The 21437-nt window shown below is 33.8% G+C and overlaps 1 protein-coding gene across 1 annotated transcript; it reads left to right on the plus strand.

Annotated features, from left to right (window-relative positions):
• The first annotated feature begins 2463 nt into the window (after positions 1–2463).
• Positions 2464–10240, plus strand: LOC111307005 (uncharacterized). The gene is made up of 5 exons (XM_089751775.1): positions 2464–4980; positions 5705–6220; positions 6342–6675; positions 6786–9717; positions 9800–10240. Exons 1-4 carry the CDS (start codon positions 2479–2481, stop codon positions 9659–9661), a joined length of 6228 nt encoding a protein of 2075 aa, XP_089607901.1. The 5' UTR covers positions 2464–2478; the 3' UTR covers positions 9662–9717; positions 9800–10240.
• Positions 10241–21437: the final 11197 nt, after the last annotated feature.

Raw genomic sequence — 21437 nt, forward strand, 5'->3', positions numbered from 1 at the left:
AAAATCAACAAAACGTCTCCCTACATTTAATGCCAGCAGCCCTTTTTCTTCCTTCGCACTACTTTTCTCATGCATCACTGTTAAGGGTGCCAATCTCTTCACTATTGTTAATCTCGTCACCAATGAGACTTTACTTTCTTTACCCTTTTATCGAATTATTTCCACATTCATCTTCGTTTTCATTTTTTTTTTATCTCTTTTCATTCTTTATGTAACAAAAAAAAAAACAAATATAATCACTTTCCATCAAAATTTTACATCAAACGTAAAAAAAATTATGTAATGTAATTAATCAATTATAATTTAATATTATACAAAATTCATTAAAAAATAACATAAAACTTTCACGAATTTTTACATAATTTTTTATTATAATTGATTAATTATAATATTATAATAAAAGAAAATTGTCAGTGAAATGCTTCCATCGAACATTGCCTAGAACCATCGTTTCCTCTTCCTTTCACATCCCTCTTTTCTTGAACTGACACATACCGTGTCTCCTTTTTCTCGATAAAACTGAAAACCTAGCAAAAGTTGTTAATAAAACCAAAATGAACTTATTAATATTATAGGTGCTTTTTTTAATTAAAAAAAATTAAGATTGGGCTGAAAATTTTTTTAAAAGTGAAGTTGAATTAGATATGAATTTAAGGTGTCCACGTAACATTTTTTTATTTTTTGTATTTTAAAGTTTTTTCTTTCTGAGGCTTCATTTTTTTAATTTTGTTATTATTGCTTTTTATAAATAATTTTGTAATAAAAAAATTAATTGAGATAAAAATGATAAAATAATTTATATTTAATGATTTCGATTCATTCTTGATGTATTTTTTTAATTCAAGATAATTTGATTAAATTTTTTTAAAATTAAGCTTAATAAAAATAAGATTTTTGATGTTAGTTTTGTTGCGGTATATATAAAAAATATATATTTATTATTTATTTAATTTTATATTTATGTATATTTTATTAAAAATATTATTTAATTCATTAATTAGTAAATTCACTTTCCACCTCATTTGTTTTTTTTTTTTGGTTGTTTTGTTATTTTTAAAATTTTATTTATTAAATAAATTTTGACAAAAAATCAATTGATAAAATAACATATATATATATATATGATGTGTTTTATTTTTGCAATAAATTCTGAGGAATATTAGCACCAGTCATATTTACACGTTTTTCATCACTTGTGTTTCTAAAGAGCCACGCCCCCTCATATTTTTAATTGGATATCTTTTGTGAATTTAATATCTTACTAAAAAAATTCAATTTTATGTCAAATTTTAAATATATAGAATTTCTTTCGGAAGTCTGGATTCTTCTGTCCCTAATCTTCCTTTACCTCTCTAATCTACTTTTTAGTTGAGAACAAAAGCCTCTTATTCTCCTGTAGTTTCAAAAATAGACAAATAAGAAGATATGTTGCAGACTTGCGGTTTGAATGCTTTCTGGAGTAACAAGGAAACCTTTACGGAAGAGGAAATTTTGGGGAAAATGGGGGCATTTGCATTACTCCTTCAAGTTTTGAATTTCTCTCTGATTTTTCATAGTTTAGCTCAAGTCAGAGAATTCCCTATTGTTTGTTATGGAATTGAGGACTTAGCTTATTGAGTCTCTCCACTTTCTATCGTCAAACTGATCCTAAATTTCTTCTTATCAGTAAAGATCCGTCAAAGAAATGCGGTCCATATTTTTGTTGGGCTAAAAGCCTCCAATCCAATCACATCAGCGAAAGCGAAATCAAACAATAAATCAAACAATAAATCAAACATACAAAAGACAATAATTTAAAGTGGTTCGGTCCAACTGACCTACATCCACGGATGAGAAACAAGATCTACTAGTTGTAGAGAATTACAAACATACATCATATCATCAACCTCACTCAACAATCAATACTCATAAAACACTCTCAATCTCCTCTAGTCCTATAGAGTATTCTCAACCCAAACAAACACAAACCCAAACCCTTGTGCACCCTTTCAATATAACCAAACATATACCCATATGCTTTCATACATCATACCTATGTGGACCCTCTCAATCTCCTCTAATCCACTCACAAACAAACATACATACCCATAAGACGTAGAGCCCCAATACTCTTATGGGGTGTCTATCTCACAAAACCCTACAACTCTCTTACATCTTTTTCTCATACCTAACCCTGTAAAGACTTCACCTATTTATAATCATACAAACTTGCTCATTAAAAATCCCTCTCCTCTTAGAATTCTTCTCCTGTAAGTCAAACTTGCCTATTAAGAATCCTCTTTCTCTTGGAATTCTTCTTTTGCAAGTCTTTTTGTCCATCAAATAATATCTGACAAATCTCTAACAAATCTCAAACAAATCTCTTATGAAATTTGAGTCGATATTCCCAACAATTTTCCCTGATCTCGTTTTTTCTTTCTCTCTCAATTGTTTAATCTGTTTCATTCTCTTTTGTTTCACAGTGGTTGGAAGAAAAAAATGGCGGTTGTTATTGACATCGTTAGCTCCATTGTCGCCAAAGCAAAGGAGTATGTGATCGATCCAATTAAAAATCAGATGAACTGCATTTCCAATCATGAGAACAATGTTAAGAGTCTCGTGCATAAAGTTGTGAGCCTGGAGGAAGCTAGAGAAAGAGTGCTGCATGCTGTTGATGCTGCTACTAGAAAAGGAGAAAAGATTGAACATGATGTCCAAAGGTGGCTGACTACTGTCGACAAGATCATCGCTGAAGATGTAAGGAAAGTAATGGAATATGAAGAAAAAGCAAAGAAAAAGTGTTTCGTTGGCTTGTGCCCCAATTTAGGGGCTCGTTCCAAGCTTAGTATGGAAGCAGAAAAGGTGGCGAAGGCTGTTTCTAAGCTACTCAGTCAGAGAAATTTTGATAGGGTTTCATATCGTGTCGGCCCACATGGTATCATAGCCGCATCATTTGAAGGTTTCAAAGCATTCGGGTCAAGGACGCTGATTTTGAATGGAATCATGGAGGCACTGCAAGATGATAGTATCAAAATTGTAGGGGTTTACGGTATGGCTGGCGTAGGCAAAACCACGCTGGTCAAAGAAGTCGCTCAACTAGTCATGGAGAGAAATTTAATTGATTCCGTACTTATGGCATTTGTAACTGTGACCCCTGATGTTAAGGAAATTCAGACACAAATTGCGGACTTATTGGGTTTAAAATTTGAGGAACAAAGTATGGTTGTAAGGGCACTTCAACTACGAGAAAGATTAAGCAAAGAGAGGAAAATTCTTGTTGTTTTAGATGATATTTGGGCAAGATTAGATGTTAAGGAAGTTGGGATTCCTTTTGGAAATGAGCATGAGGGATGCAAGATAATACTAACTTCTAGATCTCTTGATGTTTTATCGAGTGGGATGGGTACCCAGAAAAATTTTGCAGTTCATGTTTTAAATGAGGAAGAAGCCTGGGATATGTTTAAAGAGACGGCTGGTGACGATGTTCAAAGCAGGGATTTACTGCCTATAGCTATCAAGGTAGCAAAGGAATGCGCGGGACTGCCACTCGCCATTACAACTGTTGCAACTACTTTGAAAAACAAAAGTTTGTTTGTATGGAAGAATGCTTTGCTTCAAATGAAGAATCTTTCATTTAGAAGTATCGGTGCGGGCAACCTATATTCAGCTATAGAGTTGAGTTATAATTGTTTAGAAAGTGAGGAGGTTAAAGCGATTTTCTTGCTTTGTGGTTTTATCGGTCATCACGGGCTCATTGAAGACTTGCTGAAGTACGCTTTTGGTTTGGGATGTTTACGCTTCGTCCGGACAGTAGAAGAAGCGAGAGATAGTGTACTGACAGCAGTGACTGTGCTCAAAGCGTCTTGTTTGTTGCTCGATAGTAATGATAATGAAAGGTTTGATATCCATAATATTGTTTTGGGTTTTGCTATGTCAATTGCATCAAGGGACTACAATGTGTTGGTGAGAGATGGTGTTGTGCTCGAGCAGGGCTATATGGAGATGGAAAATCGCAGTTGGATTAATTTACGTTATCCTCGTGTACGTGAGTTTCCTGATGAGGTGAAGTGTCCCCATCTTTCCCTTTTCTGCATGGCCACTGACAATTCCGTGAAAATTCCAGCCACCTTCTTTGAACAAACAAAAAGACTCAAAATCTTGGATTTAACCGGAATGCATTTTTCATACCTACCTGGGTCGATTTATCCCCTAAAAAACCTTCACACTTTGCGTCTACATCAGTGTGCACTGAAAGACATAACCATTATTGGAGGACTCAAGAATTTAAAAGTCCTTAGCCTTGCGCAATCAGATATAAATGCACTACCCTGGGAGATAGCACAATTGACTCGGTTAAATTTGTTAGACTTGAGTAATTGTACTAAACTCGAAATCATCCCACCAAATGTCTTGTTGAAATTGTCCATGTTAGAAGAATTATACATGGACAATAGCTTTGTTCAATGGGAAGATGAAGCACTTGGCAGTAAAAGAAGAAATGCTAGCCTTGGCGAATTGAACTATTTGTCTCATCTAACAACTTTGTATGCTCATATTCCTAATGCCCAAATAATTCCAGAACGCCTGTTCATTGAGACACTGAAGAGATACAGGATTTTTATTGGTGGTGATGCGTGGGATTGGTCCAGTGAGTTTGAATACTCAAGAACACTGAAATTCAGGTTATATACAAGCATTTCATTGGGCCATGGGGTGGAAATGTTGTTGGAGAAGACGGAAGATTTGTATCTAGATCAACTTGAATGTATCAAGAATGTACTTACTGAGTTAAATAGTGGGGAGGATTTTTCTCATTTGAAGAAACTTCACATCCAAAATGGTTTGGAAGTCCAGTATATTGCTACAGAAAATAATGAGTTTTCTCAGTTACAGTCCATGACACTCCAAGAGCTGCCACAGCTCATCAGCTTTAGCTCCGAAGAGAAGACATACCTGCAGAAGCATGGAAATGCAAGCACCAAGCCACTTTTCAATGAACAGGTATTTATTATTTATTATGGAGCATTCAATGGCTTAATTATAATTTTCACAGATATATAGATCTATATATATATATATATATATTGAATTGCTATAGTTAATAAAAATTTCAACTAAGAATTATTAAGTTACTTATAAATTAAAATTAAAATTTTAATTATTTATGCTTCATGTTTTATATTTTATAAATATTTACATTTATATATACAAATAGTCCAAACACATAACATTAAGGCATTAACCAGTGAAATGTTATGTGGAATTGGTATGAGTTTCATTTTAAAGAATTCAAAACACATCAATAATCAACATGCTATTTTTTTTTTCTTTGTAACATGCTTGCAGTAATTTATAATATATTTTTTGGACAATTACAAGTGGACTAATAATTAGGCAAAACAGTTCATTGGCAGAATTTTAGGGTGATATCGTTTGGTTTGATTTTAAATAAAAGTTTTAGTTAATGTCCTGTATTTTGGTTATCAAAAATTGAAATGAAACGGAACCAAATGCATTTTATGGATTGAAAATGAAATCAAACCAAATAAATATGTTTAATATTTATATCGGTTTTCCGTTTTTCACGTCTTTTTTTTTTCCAAACTTCCCTGTGACTATAAGGCCCCGTCGTGTCATCTCACTAGAAATCAAAAGCTATTGCTTTCTTTCACCTTCTTTTGTATTTATACATGTTATGTTCATAGAACAAGATGTGTATCTACAGATTGTGTTCCCCAGCTTGGAGGACTTGCACTTGTCCAGACTCAACATTGAAAGGATATGGCCTATTCAACTTGCAACAACGTCTTATTTCGCTCCAAGTTTGAGAACATTGATTGTTGATGGTTGTGGTAATTTGAAATATCTACTATCGCTCTCTGTGGCTAGATGTCTAGTGCAGCTCAGGCGTCTTGAGATAATTGACTGTCGGAGCATGGTACAAGTTGTTGAAACAGAGGAAAAGCTATACGAAATAGCATATATGATTTCCTTCCCTTGTCTAACGACCATGAAGATAAAAGATCTTCCAGAGCTCACCGGATTCTACTCAGGAAATGATAATATTGTATTCCCATCCTTAGAAGAAGTAACCGTGGAATGCTGCCCCAATATGAAGATCTTCTGTAATGGAGTTCTTGAAACGCCAAAGCTTAGGAATGTACAGATATCTGAAAGGGAACATATAGGGTGTCGGGTGGGAGATCTTAACACCGCCATTCGGCAGTTCGACATAGAAAAGGTACAGTCTGATTCATGATTTTCTCCTTGTCTTGCAGCCTTCTTATCTATCCGCATTTTCTTAGGTTCTAATTTAAAGACAAACATACTGATTGTGCTTTTTGTTGTCACCAATTTGGAAGTTAAAAAAAAGGGATAAAGCCGAAGGAGAAGGTGAGCTTATGGTAGAAGTTGGAATATCAGGCAAACAAGGAGAGGAAGCTGTACAGCAGGAAGCAATGCTAAAAGAGAAAAAAATTGAGATCTTATTATCATCACCAATTGATATGTCTAGCCGTGCAATTAAATATGAAAAAGATCAGAGAGCTGTACCAGAAAAGGCCGAGGAGATCAATGAAGCAGAAGTGATTTCAGAACGTGATCCTGAATTTGGAAAGATACAACGCTTACCTGATGATGTTGAAGTGAACAGAGAAAGAACAAGTACTCCAGTTGAGAAACCCTTGTCGGCAACAGGTGAGGTTAATGCATGTAGTTTAGTAGCAATGACAATATACAATATCTTCTTTGCCAAAAGTTTTCTTACCCGAGCAAAATCTAATCAAGCCTTGTTCCTTTTGAAACAGAACATGTACCATCTTTGGCAGCAGAAAATCTGGAGATTATTCCCGATGAAAATGAAGGGACATTCTCTAGCCATGAAATAGAAATGGAGGCTGCTCATCGTCAGAAGGAAGAAGATCTTGAAGAGACGGAAAATGTCAGTCAACCGAGTGAACCTGCTTCAACGTTGGCATTATCCACGCCTAGTAATAGAGAGATAGTGGAACCAGTTGCAGCAATTCCTCCAGCAAAAGATGATATTCCAGTAATGGATGAAGCAGAGGCTGAGATTCTTTCTCAAAGTGGAGAAGTTCAGGAGATATATGAAACAAGAGTAGCTGCAATGACAAATATTGAGCACAGTGTGTCAAGGATCTTGGAATGCATGGGCAGTACTGAAACTGTCAGAAAACTTGCTGTTCATGGAGTTTGTGGGGTAGGCAAGTCCACTGTGCTGAGAGCATTAGTCAATAATCCCAAAACAAAACACAAGTTTGATTTGATCATTTGGGTGACAGTCTCAAAATACTGGAGCAGAAGGAAGATACAAGATCAAATTATACAGCAGTTGCCGCCTGCATCTTCCAATGCTGAACCATTCCAAATTTTGAAGGGCCAGAAGTTTTTGCTTCTGCTGGACGATGTTTGGGAGCGGATTGATCTACAGGAAATGGGCATTCCTGATCCCAGCCAAGAAAATGGTAGCATGATGATACTTTCAACTAGAGAATTGAAGGCTTGTCATGATGCGGGGGAGATTAGAGTGGTCCAGATTGAACCTCTCTCCAAAGAAGAAGCTTGGACACTGTTCCGTGAGCAAGTGGGTGGGGTAGTTGACTTGCCAAGTATCAACCACTTTGCAAAAGGTATAGTTGAAGGGTGTTGTGGTCTGCCTTTGTTAATTATTGTTACTGGAAGGGCCCTGGTTGATGAAAAAAATGTCCCTGTCTGGGAGCATGCTTTGAATGAATTTTCAGAGCCTGGTAGAGATGTCAAATCTCGTATGGAGGACCTAGTCCAGCTATTAAAATTCAGCTTCTACCGCCTGAAGTCTCGTAGCTTAAAGAGTTGCTTTCTTTATCGTGCCTTGTTTTCAGAAGATCAACAGATCAGTCCTAGCGAATTTGTAGATTATTGCATCCAAGAAGGTTTAATTGCTGGAAGTTGGTCTAATGCATATGAGAGGGGACATGATATTCTTGATGCTCTTCTACGTGCTTTACTGTTGGAAACTACTGAAGGTGGTCGATTAATCAAAATGCGTGATGTAATGAGAGATTTAGCGTTGGAAATCTTGTCATCAGACACTGAAGGCTGTCAGTTTCTGCAGAGAACTTATTCAAAACCATTGAAGCCAGAAGATAGATCCTCATCCACTAGCGCTGATGGTCAGTATTTATCAAGAGTTGTTGCAGGTCTAACTGAGCCGCCTACGGAGGAAGAATGGGAACAATCCGAGATTATGTTTTTGATGAATGATAAGTTGTCCGCTCTGCCTGACAAACCAAGTTGCTCTAAACTTGTCACATTGTTTCTGCAAAGGAACTATCAGCTGAGAGTGTTACCCGATCTTTTCTTTCACAACATGCCTCTCCTTAAATTGTTGAACCTATCCAAGACTAGAATCAAGTACTTGCCCAAGTCAATTTCAAATCTTGAAAGACTAGAAACACTTATTCTTCGTGATTGCGAACGCCTAGTCAAGCTCCCCTCTGAAGTTGGATCTCTTAAACTTCTTCAAGTACTTGATCTTCGGGGCACGGAGATCATTGAATTACCTGAAGAGATTGCTGAGCTGGACTCTCTAAGCTACTTGGAAGTATCCTTCTATGGATCTAGCACCAACAGCAAGCATGCTAAGCTGCCACCTGGATTGATTTCCAGACTTGAAGCATTGGAAACACTAAGCATAAGTGTGTACCCAGGAGATAATTGGTGGAATAAGAGTGTCGAATCCTTCATTAAGGAAGTGATCAACTTGAAATTGTTGACTTCTCTTTCCTTCTATTTCCCAGAGGTCAAGTTTCTTGAGCAGTTCCTCGGAGATAGTGCATCCTGGAAGGAAGAAAGCTTAACAGAGTTCAAATTTGTTGTTGGCGCTGACATCAAGTTTAATGCATCACGAGTCCCACAGCATGTAGAGCTGAATTATGGTCTAATATCCGGTCAATGCTTGAGATTTGTCAACAGTGAGAAGATACCTGATGCAATTGTTAATGTGTTGGCTCGATGTACTGCTTTTTATTTACATCATCATCTTGACGTCCACAGGCTGTCTGAGTTTGGGATTGGCAACATTAAGAAGTTGAAATATTGTATAATAAGTGAATGTCCCGACCTTGAAACTATTGTGGACAGCGAGGAGGGAACTGAGAGTGTATTTCCATGCCTGGAGTACTTAAGTATTCATTATTCATGGAGTTTGACAAGCATTTGGAAGGGTGTTGTCCCCAAAGGAAGCTTTGCAGCTTTACGAACTTTGTCTTTGTATGCATGCCCAAAGTTGACTTATGTTTTCAAAAGCTCAATGCTGCAATTCATTTCCAACTTAGAAGAGTTGCTGGTTGATGACTGTGAAGCAATCGAAAAGATCATTTCTGTGGAAGAGGTCACTGAATCTTGTTGTATTTCACTCAAAAGTTTAACACTTCAGTATCTTCCTAAATTGGTTCATATTTGGGAAGATGCTCAGACTAGGCTCTTGTTTGAATACATTAGTGTCTACGATTGCCCTCAGTTGAAGCAGATTTGTAAAGACTCAGAGCTGAAACAGACTCTGAGGGGAATTAGAGCCGAAAAGGATTGGTGGGATGAATTAGTGTGGGAGGAAAATGGGATTCACTCGCATTTTGAAGCCCTTTTCACTCCTATTGGCGAGGGTGGTGTACATAGTTCTTAAGACTTCCCAAGTTGTGAGGTTGTTCTGCCCAACATACAATGAATCCAGGCTGGCAGGTTTGTTTAATTGCCCATATTGAAGCATGATTTTTTTTTCCCTAATTTTATGTTGATGATCAGTAAAGTTTTTTTTTTCCAGCTTGCTAAGGATCAGCATTTGAAATAAAGCAATGATAGAAGAGACTGCTGCTGCTGCTGCCATTGAAAGGTCCGTAATACTGCTGCTGTGATGTAAAAGGCCTCATCTACAATCAGTCCGTATGGCAGAATCTAGTGTAAGGAAAGCAAAGAAGAGACGCTTCAGAGTTTCCTTTCCTATATGCCTGCGGATCCTTCTCAAACGGCAATGAAAATGGGATTGGTGACGTGGTTGTTTCTGATATGCACCTCTTTTCTGACATGCAAAACTATGATCAACTAAAAGTTAAAACAACAGCTGCTTGTGCTTTTTTTTTTTGTGTGTGTGGATAAATTGTAGTTTTATCATCCAAGAAGCAGCAAATCAATGTTACTGTAAAACAGTTTGTACAATTTGTATCACATCAGTTATTTACATTAGAAACATCTCTCTGCTTAGGTCCCATTTGATCCAAATAAACATGTTTTAATTCAGCTACTCTTAGCCTGACTATCTCCTTAATCTGTTCACTGTTTCTTTCCTCTGACTTGAATTGCCTTTTGTTCCGTTCGTTCCAAATCAAATAGATGTAAGCTCCCCAAGCCAGTCTCAATATAACAGAGAGTAGAGCCCTTCCTCGGAGTCTAGCAATTGCCCACTGAAATTCATTCTCTCGATCTTCAACTTCCTTTCGTAGCTGACAGTGCTGTAAGACCTGCCTCCGCACTGCCTTAGAATAGCTACACATAAAGAAAATGTGATTCCTACATTCATCATCCTGTTTACACAATATATAGCACCCATCAGTTGCAATCCCCATGCATTCAACCTGTCTTTAGAAGGGAGCCTATTAAGAATGGCCATCCACATGATAACTGCACACTTAGGTATAAGTGGCTTACACAAGACAAATGTCATAAGCCAACCTTGTATAAGGTCATGACCGGGCATAGGATGTCATGAGCCATCTATATATAGGGCCATGATCAGGTAGAGGTGCGAAGGGGGAGGGTAGATCTCATGTGCTAGGAAAAAGTGTTCTCATTTCAAACATTGTAATGGCTCTAGGTAGCATAGCTATAAAATCTCTTAAGCACTTTAGAAGGGGTGAGTAATTGTTATATTGTTGGGTTGCCTCACCAAGCTATGTAGAGTATGGGACAACTCTTGTTGGGATGTCTCAATCTTTCTTAGTCAATCATGAGTTACCACATGAGCTTTTAGGGCAACCACCGTGCCTCAAGCTCCTCGATCCTCTATTAGTCATTAAATCCATCACTCGTAGCCAATTTATCAATTCTTTAACACTTCTCAACTGTGCTCTGATACCATGTGTCACGAGCTAAGCTTTCTCCCAATGAGGCAATAAACTGTGAGGCATTTGGATGGATGTTTCCACATAAGTCAGCCAAGGATAGTTCAATATCTGAATAGGCAACCAATAAGCCACAAGTTAATCTCAAGAATACACAACGATATACCGAGACATAATGGAGTACATCAAGGTGACCTTCGAGGTTTCCTAAGATAAAAAGTGTTTTATTAATATTGAGAATAATACAATGAGTACAAAAAAAGCATCGAGTCTTTCTACCATCATAAGGGCCAAAGGGGTAACCTTAGATGGGTGGTCTAGCACGTGCAATCCAATAATATGCTGACTGCTCACCCCTCTAAAAGGCTTAAAAGGTTTTATATCTATGCTACCTAGAACTATTACAATGTTTGAAATAAGGATATTTTTTTCTAGCACATGAGATCTACCCTTCCCTTTAGCACCTTTACTCTATCATGACTCTATACATGGGTAGCTTATAACATCCTATACCTGGTCATAGCCTATACAAGGTTGGCTCATGACACTGGTATCACATTTTTAAACTCTTCCAAGACTTTCTGCACCTCATCGGGTATTGGTTCTAGCTCAACCCTATCTTTGTAAATCGATATGGCCATATAGAAAGGTTCCCCTCTCTTTACCTTTTTTTTTTGAATTGTAATGCTAAAATCATTTTCTTCCCACTCTTAGGGAAGATTGTGGCAGGCACAACACACGGACGTTGCTCCAAGAATAATAGACAACTAACAGTGGGGATTGGGATTGCCTGAGCCAACATCATGAAGTCCAATCCTAATATAACATCAAAGTCATCCATGGGGGAAATCGTGAAGTCTACATTTCTATTCCATGGCCCCAACTTGGTAATCACACTCTTGGAGCTTCCACTAATCGCAAAGGCTGATAAGTTATTCATTTTCATTTGCCCATAGTCTTTATTAACTTTGAGACCACATTTTTTTACCTCTTTGTTATGATAAAGTTATCAGTTACACTCGTATCTACCATAACCTTTATGGTTTTATTATTGAGTACTAAGTTCACATACATTAGGCCTCTCATAGGTTATTTTTTTATTATGTTTAGTTGGGTATGAAGGACATTGAGGAACCGTATTGAGCCCATCCTTACTGGCTCTTCCTTAATTTTTTCAACAATTTTAGATGCTTTGAAAGACTTTTGAGAAAAGGCTCTCAACGCATTAAAGGCACTTTTATGTGCAATTCAGCTAATGGGGCCCTAGCCTAAGAAGCAAGCTAGCGGTTGTTTCAACTTGAAATTTGATGCATTGTTTGCCTTGAGTTAGGAATTATCTTGACCAGAAGATTTCTTATCTGATCCCCCACTAAAGGGTTAATCCACTTTGGCCATCTTTCTCCCATTTTTAAAGTTGAAGTTACTGCCACCTGATGGAGGATTCTTTCATTTTAAGGGATAATTGTTATAGTCATTAAGATATTCAACTGCAGCCATGGTCGTGGTCATATCTTGCACTTTTTATCTCTGTAATTTCATCTTAGCCCAAGGTTTTACTTCTCAAAGATCGATGGACCATGAAATTAAGCTTCTCCTAAGAGTTAAGTCGTCAACAAAAGGCCCATAACACATGGCTCCACCAGAGTTTGCTAAATTGAGAAAATAATTAGATGAGCTCTTATAAGTTGGATTCATTAGACCATCGAAAGCACCATTTAGGGCATCCATGCTATTGTTAAAAAAATATTATGAGAGTTTACGGTTATGTGTGAACTACAGGGCCTTGAATAAAGTTACTATAAGAAACAAATATCCTATTCCTCTTATTAAAGATTTGTTTGATCAACTAAGCCAGGCTAAATACTTTTCCATATTAGACTTCAGATCTGACTATCATCAGGTTAAAATTGCTAAAAGAGATGAGCCAAAAACCACTTGTGTAATATTGTATGGTGCATTTAAATTTCTTGTTATGCCTTTTGGATTGAGTAATGCCCCTGCCACATTTTGTACATTGATGAATTAAGTGTTTCATGACTATTTTGACAAGTTTGTGATCATCTATTTAGATGACATAAATGTTTGTAGTTCTACCTTGAAAAAGCACCTGTGTTTTATGTTTCAAATACTACAAGACCATCAATTGTATGATAAAATGGAAGAAATGTGCATTTGCTCAAACACGGATCCATTCCCAGGCTATATTATTGAACAAGGTCATATTAGAATGGACATGAAAAAAGTTAGGGCTATCAAGGAGTGGCTAACACTAAAAAATATCAGTAAACTTTTTTCATTTTTAGGATTGACCAACTATTATAAGAGATTTATAAAAGGGTACTCTTATAGAATCATGGCTCTCATGGAGCTATTGAAAAAAAAGCATAAATGGTGTTGGATAAGTGAATGCTAAGAGGCTTTTAAGGGCTTGAAAGAAGCCATAATGAATGACACTATTTTAGCTCTCCCTAACTTTGAGAAGCCTTTTGAAATTTAAATAGATGCATATGATTTTGCTATTGAATGAGTGCTTTTTGTAAGAATGGCACCTGATAGTATTTGAAAGTCAAAAGATGAGCAAATCGAAAGGAGATATATGGCTCAAAAGAAAGAATAGCAGTAATCCATTGTTTGAGAGCATGGTGGCATTATTTGTTGGCTTCATAATTCGTAGTTAAGACAAACAATTTGGCAGTTAGTCCTTTTTTCACCTAGCCAAGGCTTATGGCTAAGCAAACTAAATGGTTGGAGTTTTTAGTCAAATTTAAATTTTGTTTTGAGCATATTGTTGGAAGAATCAATCAAGCAGTAGATACATTGAGTAGACAGGTAAAGTTGGCTGCCTTTAGCAAAATCACCCCAATAACAGCTAGTAAAGTCATGACAAATATTCACAAGCTAATTAAAGATAATATAAAAAAAGACTCGCATGCCAATACCATCATGAAGCTAGTAAAAGAAGGAAAGTCTAAATACTTTTAGTAAGAAAATGAGATCTTATTGACAAAGGGTCCTTGGTTGTTTATGTCGAAAGCTAAAGGTCTGAGATAGATGCTAATGAGGGAATGCTATGACATATTGTGGGTGAGTCACTCTAGTTGGCAACTTACTATGACTTTACTAAAACAAGGTTATTATTGGCCTCACATGTGATAAGATGTGATGGACCATACAAAGATTTACCTTGTTTGCCAACAAGACAAAGTTAAAAAAAAAAAAAAAACTAATAGGTATACTTGAACCACTACCTGTGCCCACAAGACCTTGAAAAAGTATCTCTTTTGACTTCATATTGAGCCTGCTTAAGATTAGTGATCTTGGGTCTATTCTGATAGTAATTGATCGTTTCTCAAAATATGCTACATTTATTCTCGGCTATAAGTATTAAATCGTGAAAGATATAACAAGGATCTGAGATTCACTAGGTCATTTTTTAGAGAGCTTTGCAAGATTTTGAGATCTTAGCTCTTCAAGTTGTCACTCGTAATCTGATAGTCAAATTGAATGATTTAATGAATTATTGGCTGAATATTTAAGACATTTTGTTTAAGCTAATTAAAAGAATTAGCCTTCATTGTTGGATGTAGCTCAACTTTATTTTAATTCTAACAAGTATTCTTCCACAAATAAGAGTCCATTTGAAGTGATCACTGGATAATTATTAAGACTACCGCATACATCCCTTGAGCCATATTGAAAGAAAAATCTACGAGCTTTCAACCTTAGTAAAAAATAGAGATAAAACATAAAAATTACGCAAGCATACTTAGAGAAGGCATCAAAATGCATGAAAAAATAGATAGATAAGGACTGAAGGGCACATCAATTCAAAGTTAGTGATCTTGTTCTTATCAGACTAGTGCCCAAATAAACCAAGTTTATAAGAAAGCAGAACTGTAGGTTAATGTGTAAGTATAAGGGTCCAGTGAAGATATTTTCTAAAGTGGGGAATGCTTCTTACAAAATCAACTCGTCAAAATAGATGAAGGTACATCTAGTATTATATGTAAGCAACTTAAAGCCTTATAATGTAGACCCCAAAGATGTAAGTCACGATGAATTAACCAAGGCTGTTATTATCATGAAGCCACCATTAGAACATCTAGTTAAAGAGATTTTAACTGATAAAGTATCTTGAGTATCTCAAAAAATAATTCATGAATATTTAGTGAAATAAGAAGGCTTAGGACAATAAGAAATCGATTGGAAGAGAAACCAGGATCTTTGAGCATTCAAGTAGAAGATTGAAGAATTTTAAGCCAACAAGTCGACAAAGGCATTAACAAAATAGGTGGGGAAAGATGTTATAAGCTAACCCTGTATAAGGCCATAACTGGGCATAAGATGTCATGAGCCATTCATGTATAGGGTTATGACTAGGTAGATGTATCAAGGGAGAGGGTAGATCCCATGTGTTAGGAAAATGTATCCTTATTTCAAATATTGTAATGATTTTATATAGCATAGCTATAAAATGTCTTAAGTTCTTTAGAGGAGGTGAATAGTTGGTGTATTATTAGGCTACCTCACTAGCTAAGGTACGTGCTAGATCACTTATCTAGGGCTACCTCTTTGACCTCAACGATGGTGAAAAGACTCAATGCTTGTTTTATACTTATTGTACTATTCTCGATATTAATAAAATATTTTTTCTTACGAAAACGTCGGGGGTCACCTTGGTATGCATCCATTATACCCTGGTATATCATTATATATTCTGGTATATCATTATATATTCTTGAGATTAACTTGTTGCTTGTTGGTTGCCTATTCAGATATTGAATTATCCTTGGCTAACATATGTGAAAACGTCCATCCAAGTGTCGCACGGTCTATTACTCCATTGAGAGAAACCTTAGCCTATGATAATAAGTCTATGCCAACCAACTTTCTCTTGTTTATGTCTTAATTCCTCCTATATAGCTCCAGCATGATAGTTTAAGCAACCCTCCATTGACATTAAAATCCTAGAAGCAATGTTTCTCATTTGTAACACTTTTCTTATACTCTAACTCCTGTTTTGAAGGATTGGCACATTCTATAAGCTTTCCCTTTTGATCACATAGTTTTGTGTCCATGCCATGCATATTGATCTTACTTGTGCAAGTGAAGACCATAAATGATTGATTATGATCACATAGTTCTGGTTCCATGTTAAGATATCTTTCAACCCCAGCCCCTTTTTGACTTGGGACTACAAATGATTTGCCATTTGATTCTAACTCATTATGTTGTGCCCGACTATCATTTTTATTACAAAGTAAAAGTAACATTTTTTCTTCGTTTAGTGCTTTTTAGGTGAGGTTAAGAGTGGATGAATGCTAAGATGAGATTTTCTCCATGGTTGAAGAGTAATATATAATAAAACTGAAGCCAACAATAGTAATGACATGCTTGCCAAAAATGGTTAGCATTGTAGGCATGAAAGTTGTAAATGGGTACTTTGTTAAGGTGATGAAGCATTACAAACAAGTAAAATAAAATATGTTAAAAGATGATAGAGAGGAAGATTGGAGCAGACCTTAAAATATTGAGTACAGCATAAACGAGTTCTTTGTTAAGGTGAGAAAGTATTGCAAACAAGTAAAACAAGATATACCAAGAGATGGCCGGAGAGAAAGATTTGAGTAGACCTTAAAGTATTGAGCATAACGGTCGGTGGTGGTAAGTGATGAAATAAGGCTAAGTAGAGAAAAAAATAAGGCTTAGAAAGAATTTAGGAAAAAAAATATTATTGAGAGAGTTTGAAAGAAAATGGTGAAAAATCTGTCAAAGTCTAAAAGTCTCTAAAAGTCCCCCCAATGAACTTTAAAAACACCTATTTACAAGTTTCAAGAATAATAGTTACATGTCTTATGCATTGAATAGTAATAATGATGAAATTGGCAGTTATAAAATGTGTTAAATATGAATAATAGTGAATAATGAGGAAATTGACTGTTACAAAAGGTGTTAATGTATTAGCTTTAGGTGAAAGTCTAATTAATTTTTGGTGATAGGTATAGTAAACATAAAATTTTACTATCTATTCTGAAATAAAAAGGTGAAGCACTTATATTTCAGGAAAATGTTAAAAGAAACCTCTTAACTATCTTTATATCTGATCTACCAAGTCAAACTCTTTAAAATATTTCAGTAGTGGAATTAAGCCAAGAACCCTACCATAATCCAGGTTTATTTTTACTTTTTTTTTTAGTGAAATAATATTCAGTAAAGCATCTTTTGTAGAATGATTTTTAATGAAGCAACTTTTGATGAAATAGTTTTCGATAAAGGTTTTACTGTTGTTTCTTGAGAAAGTTATTCCGATAATAACTATTCTGTAAAGGTATTGTTCTATGAAAGAGTTGTTCATTGAGTAATTGTTCCGTGAACAACCGTTCTGTGAAAAAGTTATTTCATTAATAATTATTTCATTAAATATCCTTCACTGAAAAAACCTTATCATTTATTCTGATTTATCTTCAACTTTAACAACTTTAGAAAAAATTATAAGAATAAAATATTAGTAATTAAAATCAAGTATTTATATTTTGCCCCCTGTATAAGAATTCTTAGTATAAGGAATTCTCATGCATTAATTTAACGAAAGAGAAAAATTAAAAAATAAAATAAAAAACATATTTATTCTTGTAATTTAAAGATGTATGATATAAGTTTCACACAAAAAAAATTATACATATATATATTTTGTAATTGTATATGTGTGGATTCATTGCCCTCTACATGAAAATTATTTGATGTTAATAAAAAAAATGTTTCATGATAGAATAAGCAAATTTTAATGTTGTAAATCAAAGAATTACTTGTTAGACATGTGATGCATGAATGTGTGTTTTTTTGAAAAAAAAGAACAAGTAATGAAAGTGTTTTCATAGAGAAATAGGTGAACAAGTAATGGAAGTGTTTTTTTTTTTTTAAAAAAAAAGAGAATAAGTAATAAAAATTTCTCCCCCAAAAAAAGAACAAGTAATGAGAGTGCTTCTCTAAAAAATAAGAGAAATTAAAAAAAATAAGTAATGGATGTGTTTCCTTAAAAAATAGAAAAATTATTAAAAAGAATAGGTAAGGAAGTATTTTCCTAAAAAATTAGAAGAAATATTAAAAGAAATAGGCAAATGAGTGTTTCCTTAAAAAATAGGGAAATTATTATAAGAATTAGGTAAATGAGTGTTTCCCTAAAAAATAAGAAAAGTAGTAATAAAAGTGTTTTCCTTAAGAAAAATAAGAGAACAAATAATGTGAGTGTTTCCCTAAAAAAATAGAAGAACAAGTAATTGGTGTTTCCCTTAAGAAAATAAGAGAATAAGTAATGAACGTTTGTCCATAAAAAAATGATAGAATAAGTAATTAATATGTTTTTCTAAAAATAGTATAATAAGCAATGAAGATATTTTCCTAAAAAATAGGAGAACAATTCATAGGAATGTTTCTTTTAAAAATAGAAGAATAAGTAATGAGAATGTTTACTTAGAAGAACAAGTAAAAATGAATATTTTCCTAAAAAATAGTAAAACAAGTAATGGAAATATTTTCCTAAAAAAATAAAAAAATAAGTCATGAAAATACTTTTCTAAAAGAATTGGAGAACAAAAATTGTAAAATAAATCAAGTATTGTTTAGGAGAACAAGCAATGAATAACAATTTTTTTTAAAAAAATCAAAATAACTAAAAGACACCTGATAAATTAAATCAATTTTTTTAAGTATAGTTTCGTTCATGAATTGTTTCTTAAGATAATATGCTAGCAATTTGGGGATTTCTTTTATAATGAGATGAGCTTCGTGAAGTAATGTATGAAAATCGTTTTTTAAATAATGATGAATGAAAAATTCTTCATGGGAAATACTTCTTAGAAGTGTGTTCAATGAATACTTTTTAAAGAAATATATTTTTTTAAATGTTAGGAAACACTTATTAAATTAATATAGAAGTTCTTATAAGAAAAACATCTAGGTTCATTATAACTTTTTTAAAATACATTTTAGAGAGTGTATAATAAATGGCTTTTGAAGTAGCATGTTGAATTTTTTTTTTTTAAAGAATGCTAGATAACAAACATTTCTTAGGATAATGATAATGTTTTTTGAGCTATTGCACAAGATGTTTTTCATAATAGAAAGTATACAAGAGATTTCATTTGTCAATTGATTTCTTTTGGAAGAATTTTTACATAAGAGTAAAGTAGTAATAATAAGAAAGTAATATATAAGACTTTAATGGTTTTTTTTTTTTTTTTTTGAAGTACTTATCTATAAGGTAATGGAGTAGTAGAAAATAATATATCAATCAATTTCATTTAAAAAAAACTTGTATATGAGAGTAACATGAAACTTTCTTTTTTTAGAAGAGTTATAGAAGAAACTCAAGAGATCACAACATCAAACTTTTGTTTATTGGGAAAAGCTTATAAATGAGAATGATGCAATGTTACAAAATTTTCTCTTTGAAAAATTTGATATGTGATAGTGAAAAAAAATAGTACAAAACCATAAGACTTTTTATTGGAAGAACTTGTACATAAACTAAATAAAATAGTAAGATTTAAGATGTTTTGCTTCCTTTAGAAAGATTTTTTAGGAAAATTTTCAAATTTGGAATTAATTGTTCTTTCAAATTTCTATCATCACATGTATGCACTATGCATTTTTGCTCCACTATATTCCAAAGAGTTTTTAATTGTTTCATATGCATATTATTTTCGTAGCAAGGTGTGAACTTCTTAACATATAAAAACTATGTGATATAATAATATGTATATAATGTAGTACTCATGAGATTTTTCAATTTTGATGTTTAAAAAGTCTCGATAATATTAGCATTTCATTGTAATTGTAATATCTTCACTTATGAGGTAGGTAAGGTGTATAATAGTAACACTAATATAATTGTATATGTGGCCACCCTCGACTTCATATTAGGGAGATAAGTTCTCAACCCCAATACAAAGGAGATGTTTAATCCAAATAAAAACGATGAAACTACGGGTATAAAGTATCAAAATGATTTAAATCATAGTACTTAAAAGATTGAGGCCAAGAAATAAGTGATAAAGTCATTGCCAATAATTTTATTTTTAATTTATAAGAAGAAAATTTTCAACTTGGTACCAAAGAAGCTCATTGAATAGCAATACAAACAATAAAGTTGCGGCAAAAAAATGAGTGATATAGCTACTGCCAAAAAATAATTTTCAATTTGGAGATAATTCTCAACTTGGTACTAATGAGGTTCATTTGATAGCAAATATCTACAATAGAGTAGCAGTCAAAGAATGAGCGATAAAGCTACAACCAATGAACTATTCTCAATTTCCTACTAGGGAGGTGAATTCTCAACCTAAAAAGAAAGAGATCAAACTTCACTATATATTGAACAGATAATTTTTTCTCAAATTAGTACTAAGGAGATTAATTTGATTCAAAATAGGAAGTGTTAAATTACAGCCAATAAAAGTGGATTTAACACAATGGTTATATCAACTTTATATCTTAATTTGATTTAGAAGATTAATCTTATGTATAATTAAATAAAACTTTCAATATAGTTTAGGGTAATGATTTTTTTTTTCTTAAAGTTATAGAAAGGCAAATATTTTCAACACTTTTATAATATTTGATAAATGAGCATGCATTAGAATAGATATTTGTTGAAATGATATGCGTTTTTCACTTTTCTCATGTTAAGCTTTTTTTTTTTTATTATTGATTGAAATTCTTAAACGTATATGCATTAAATGATACTAGTAAAGAAAATGCTTAGAAAGTTGAAAATAGTAAGAGGTAAAGATTAAATATTTGCAATTGATTAAACTTCTAATATGAAAGAGTAACGTTTTAACCGGATTGTTGCTTTACCATTGAATATTTTTATAGCATTAGGAATTTTCATATTTGGTAGTCGCTCATATTGTTCGATAGTGCAAATGTTTATGGTAAAGTTTTACCTAATGTAATTGTTTTTCCCCAGCGGAATCATTAAAATGCAAACGGGTTCTTTGTTAAGGCGAGGAAATGTTACAGACAAGTAAAACAAGATGTACTAAAAGATGACGAAGAGGAAGATTGAAGTAGACCTTGAATATTAAGCACATCGGTAGATGGTGGTAAGTAATGAAGCAAAGAGAGTAGAAAAGAAAGTAAGGCTTAAAAAAAGATTTAGAAAAATAAGATTATTGAGACAGTTTGAGAGAAAATGATGAAAAGTCTGCCAAAGTCTAAAAGTTTCCAAAAGTCCTTTCATTGAACTCTAGAAACTCCTATTTACAGGTTTCGAGAATATGAGTTACATGTCTTGAGTATTGAATAGTAATAATTGTGAAATTAATAGTTATAAAATGTATT

This window comes from Durio zibethinus, chromosome 22 (assembly GCF_047325235.1).
Source record: "Durio zibethinus cultivar Kanyao isolate XHJ-2024 chromosome 22, ASM4732523v1, whole genome shotgun sequence".
Classification (NCBI taxonomy): domain Eukaryota; kingdom Viridiplantae; phylum Streptophyta; class Magnoliopsida; order Malvales; family Malvaceae; genus Durio; species Durio zibethinus.

Excerpts from the sequence above, each read along its gene's own strand:
- LOC111307005 (XM_089751775.1), top strand. The coding sequence starts at position 2,479 with ATGGCGGTTGTTATTGACATCGTTAGCTCCATTGTCGCCAAAGCAAAG. Across the intron at positions 6,221-6,341 it reads GGCAGTTCGACATAGAAAAG|TTAAAAAAAAGGGATAAAGC; the intron begins GTACAGTCTGAT and ends CCAATTTGGAAG. Across the intron at positions 6,676-6,785 it reads GAAACCCTTGTCGGCAACAG|AACATGTACCATCTTTGGCA; the intron begins GTGAGGTTAATG and ends CTTTTGAAACAG.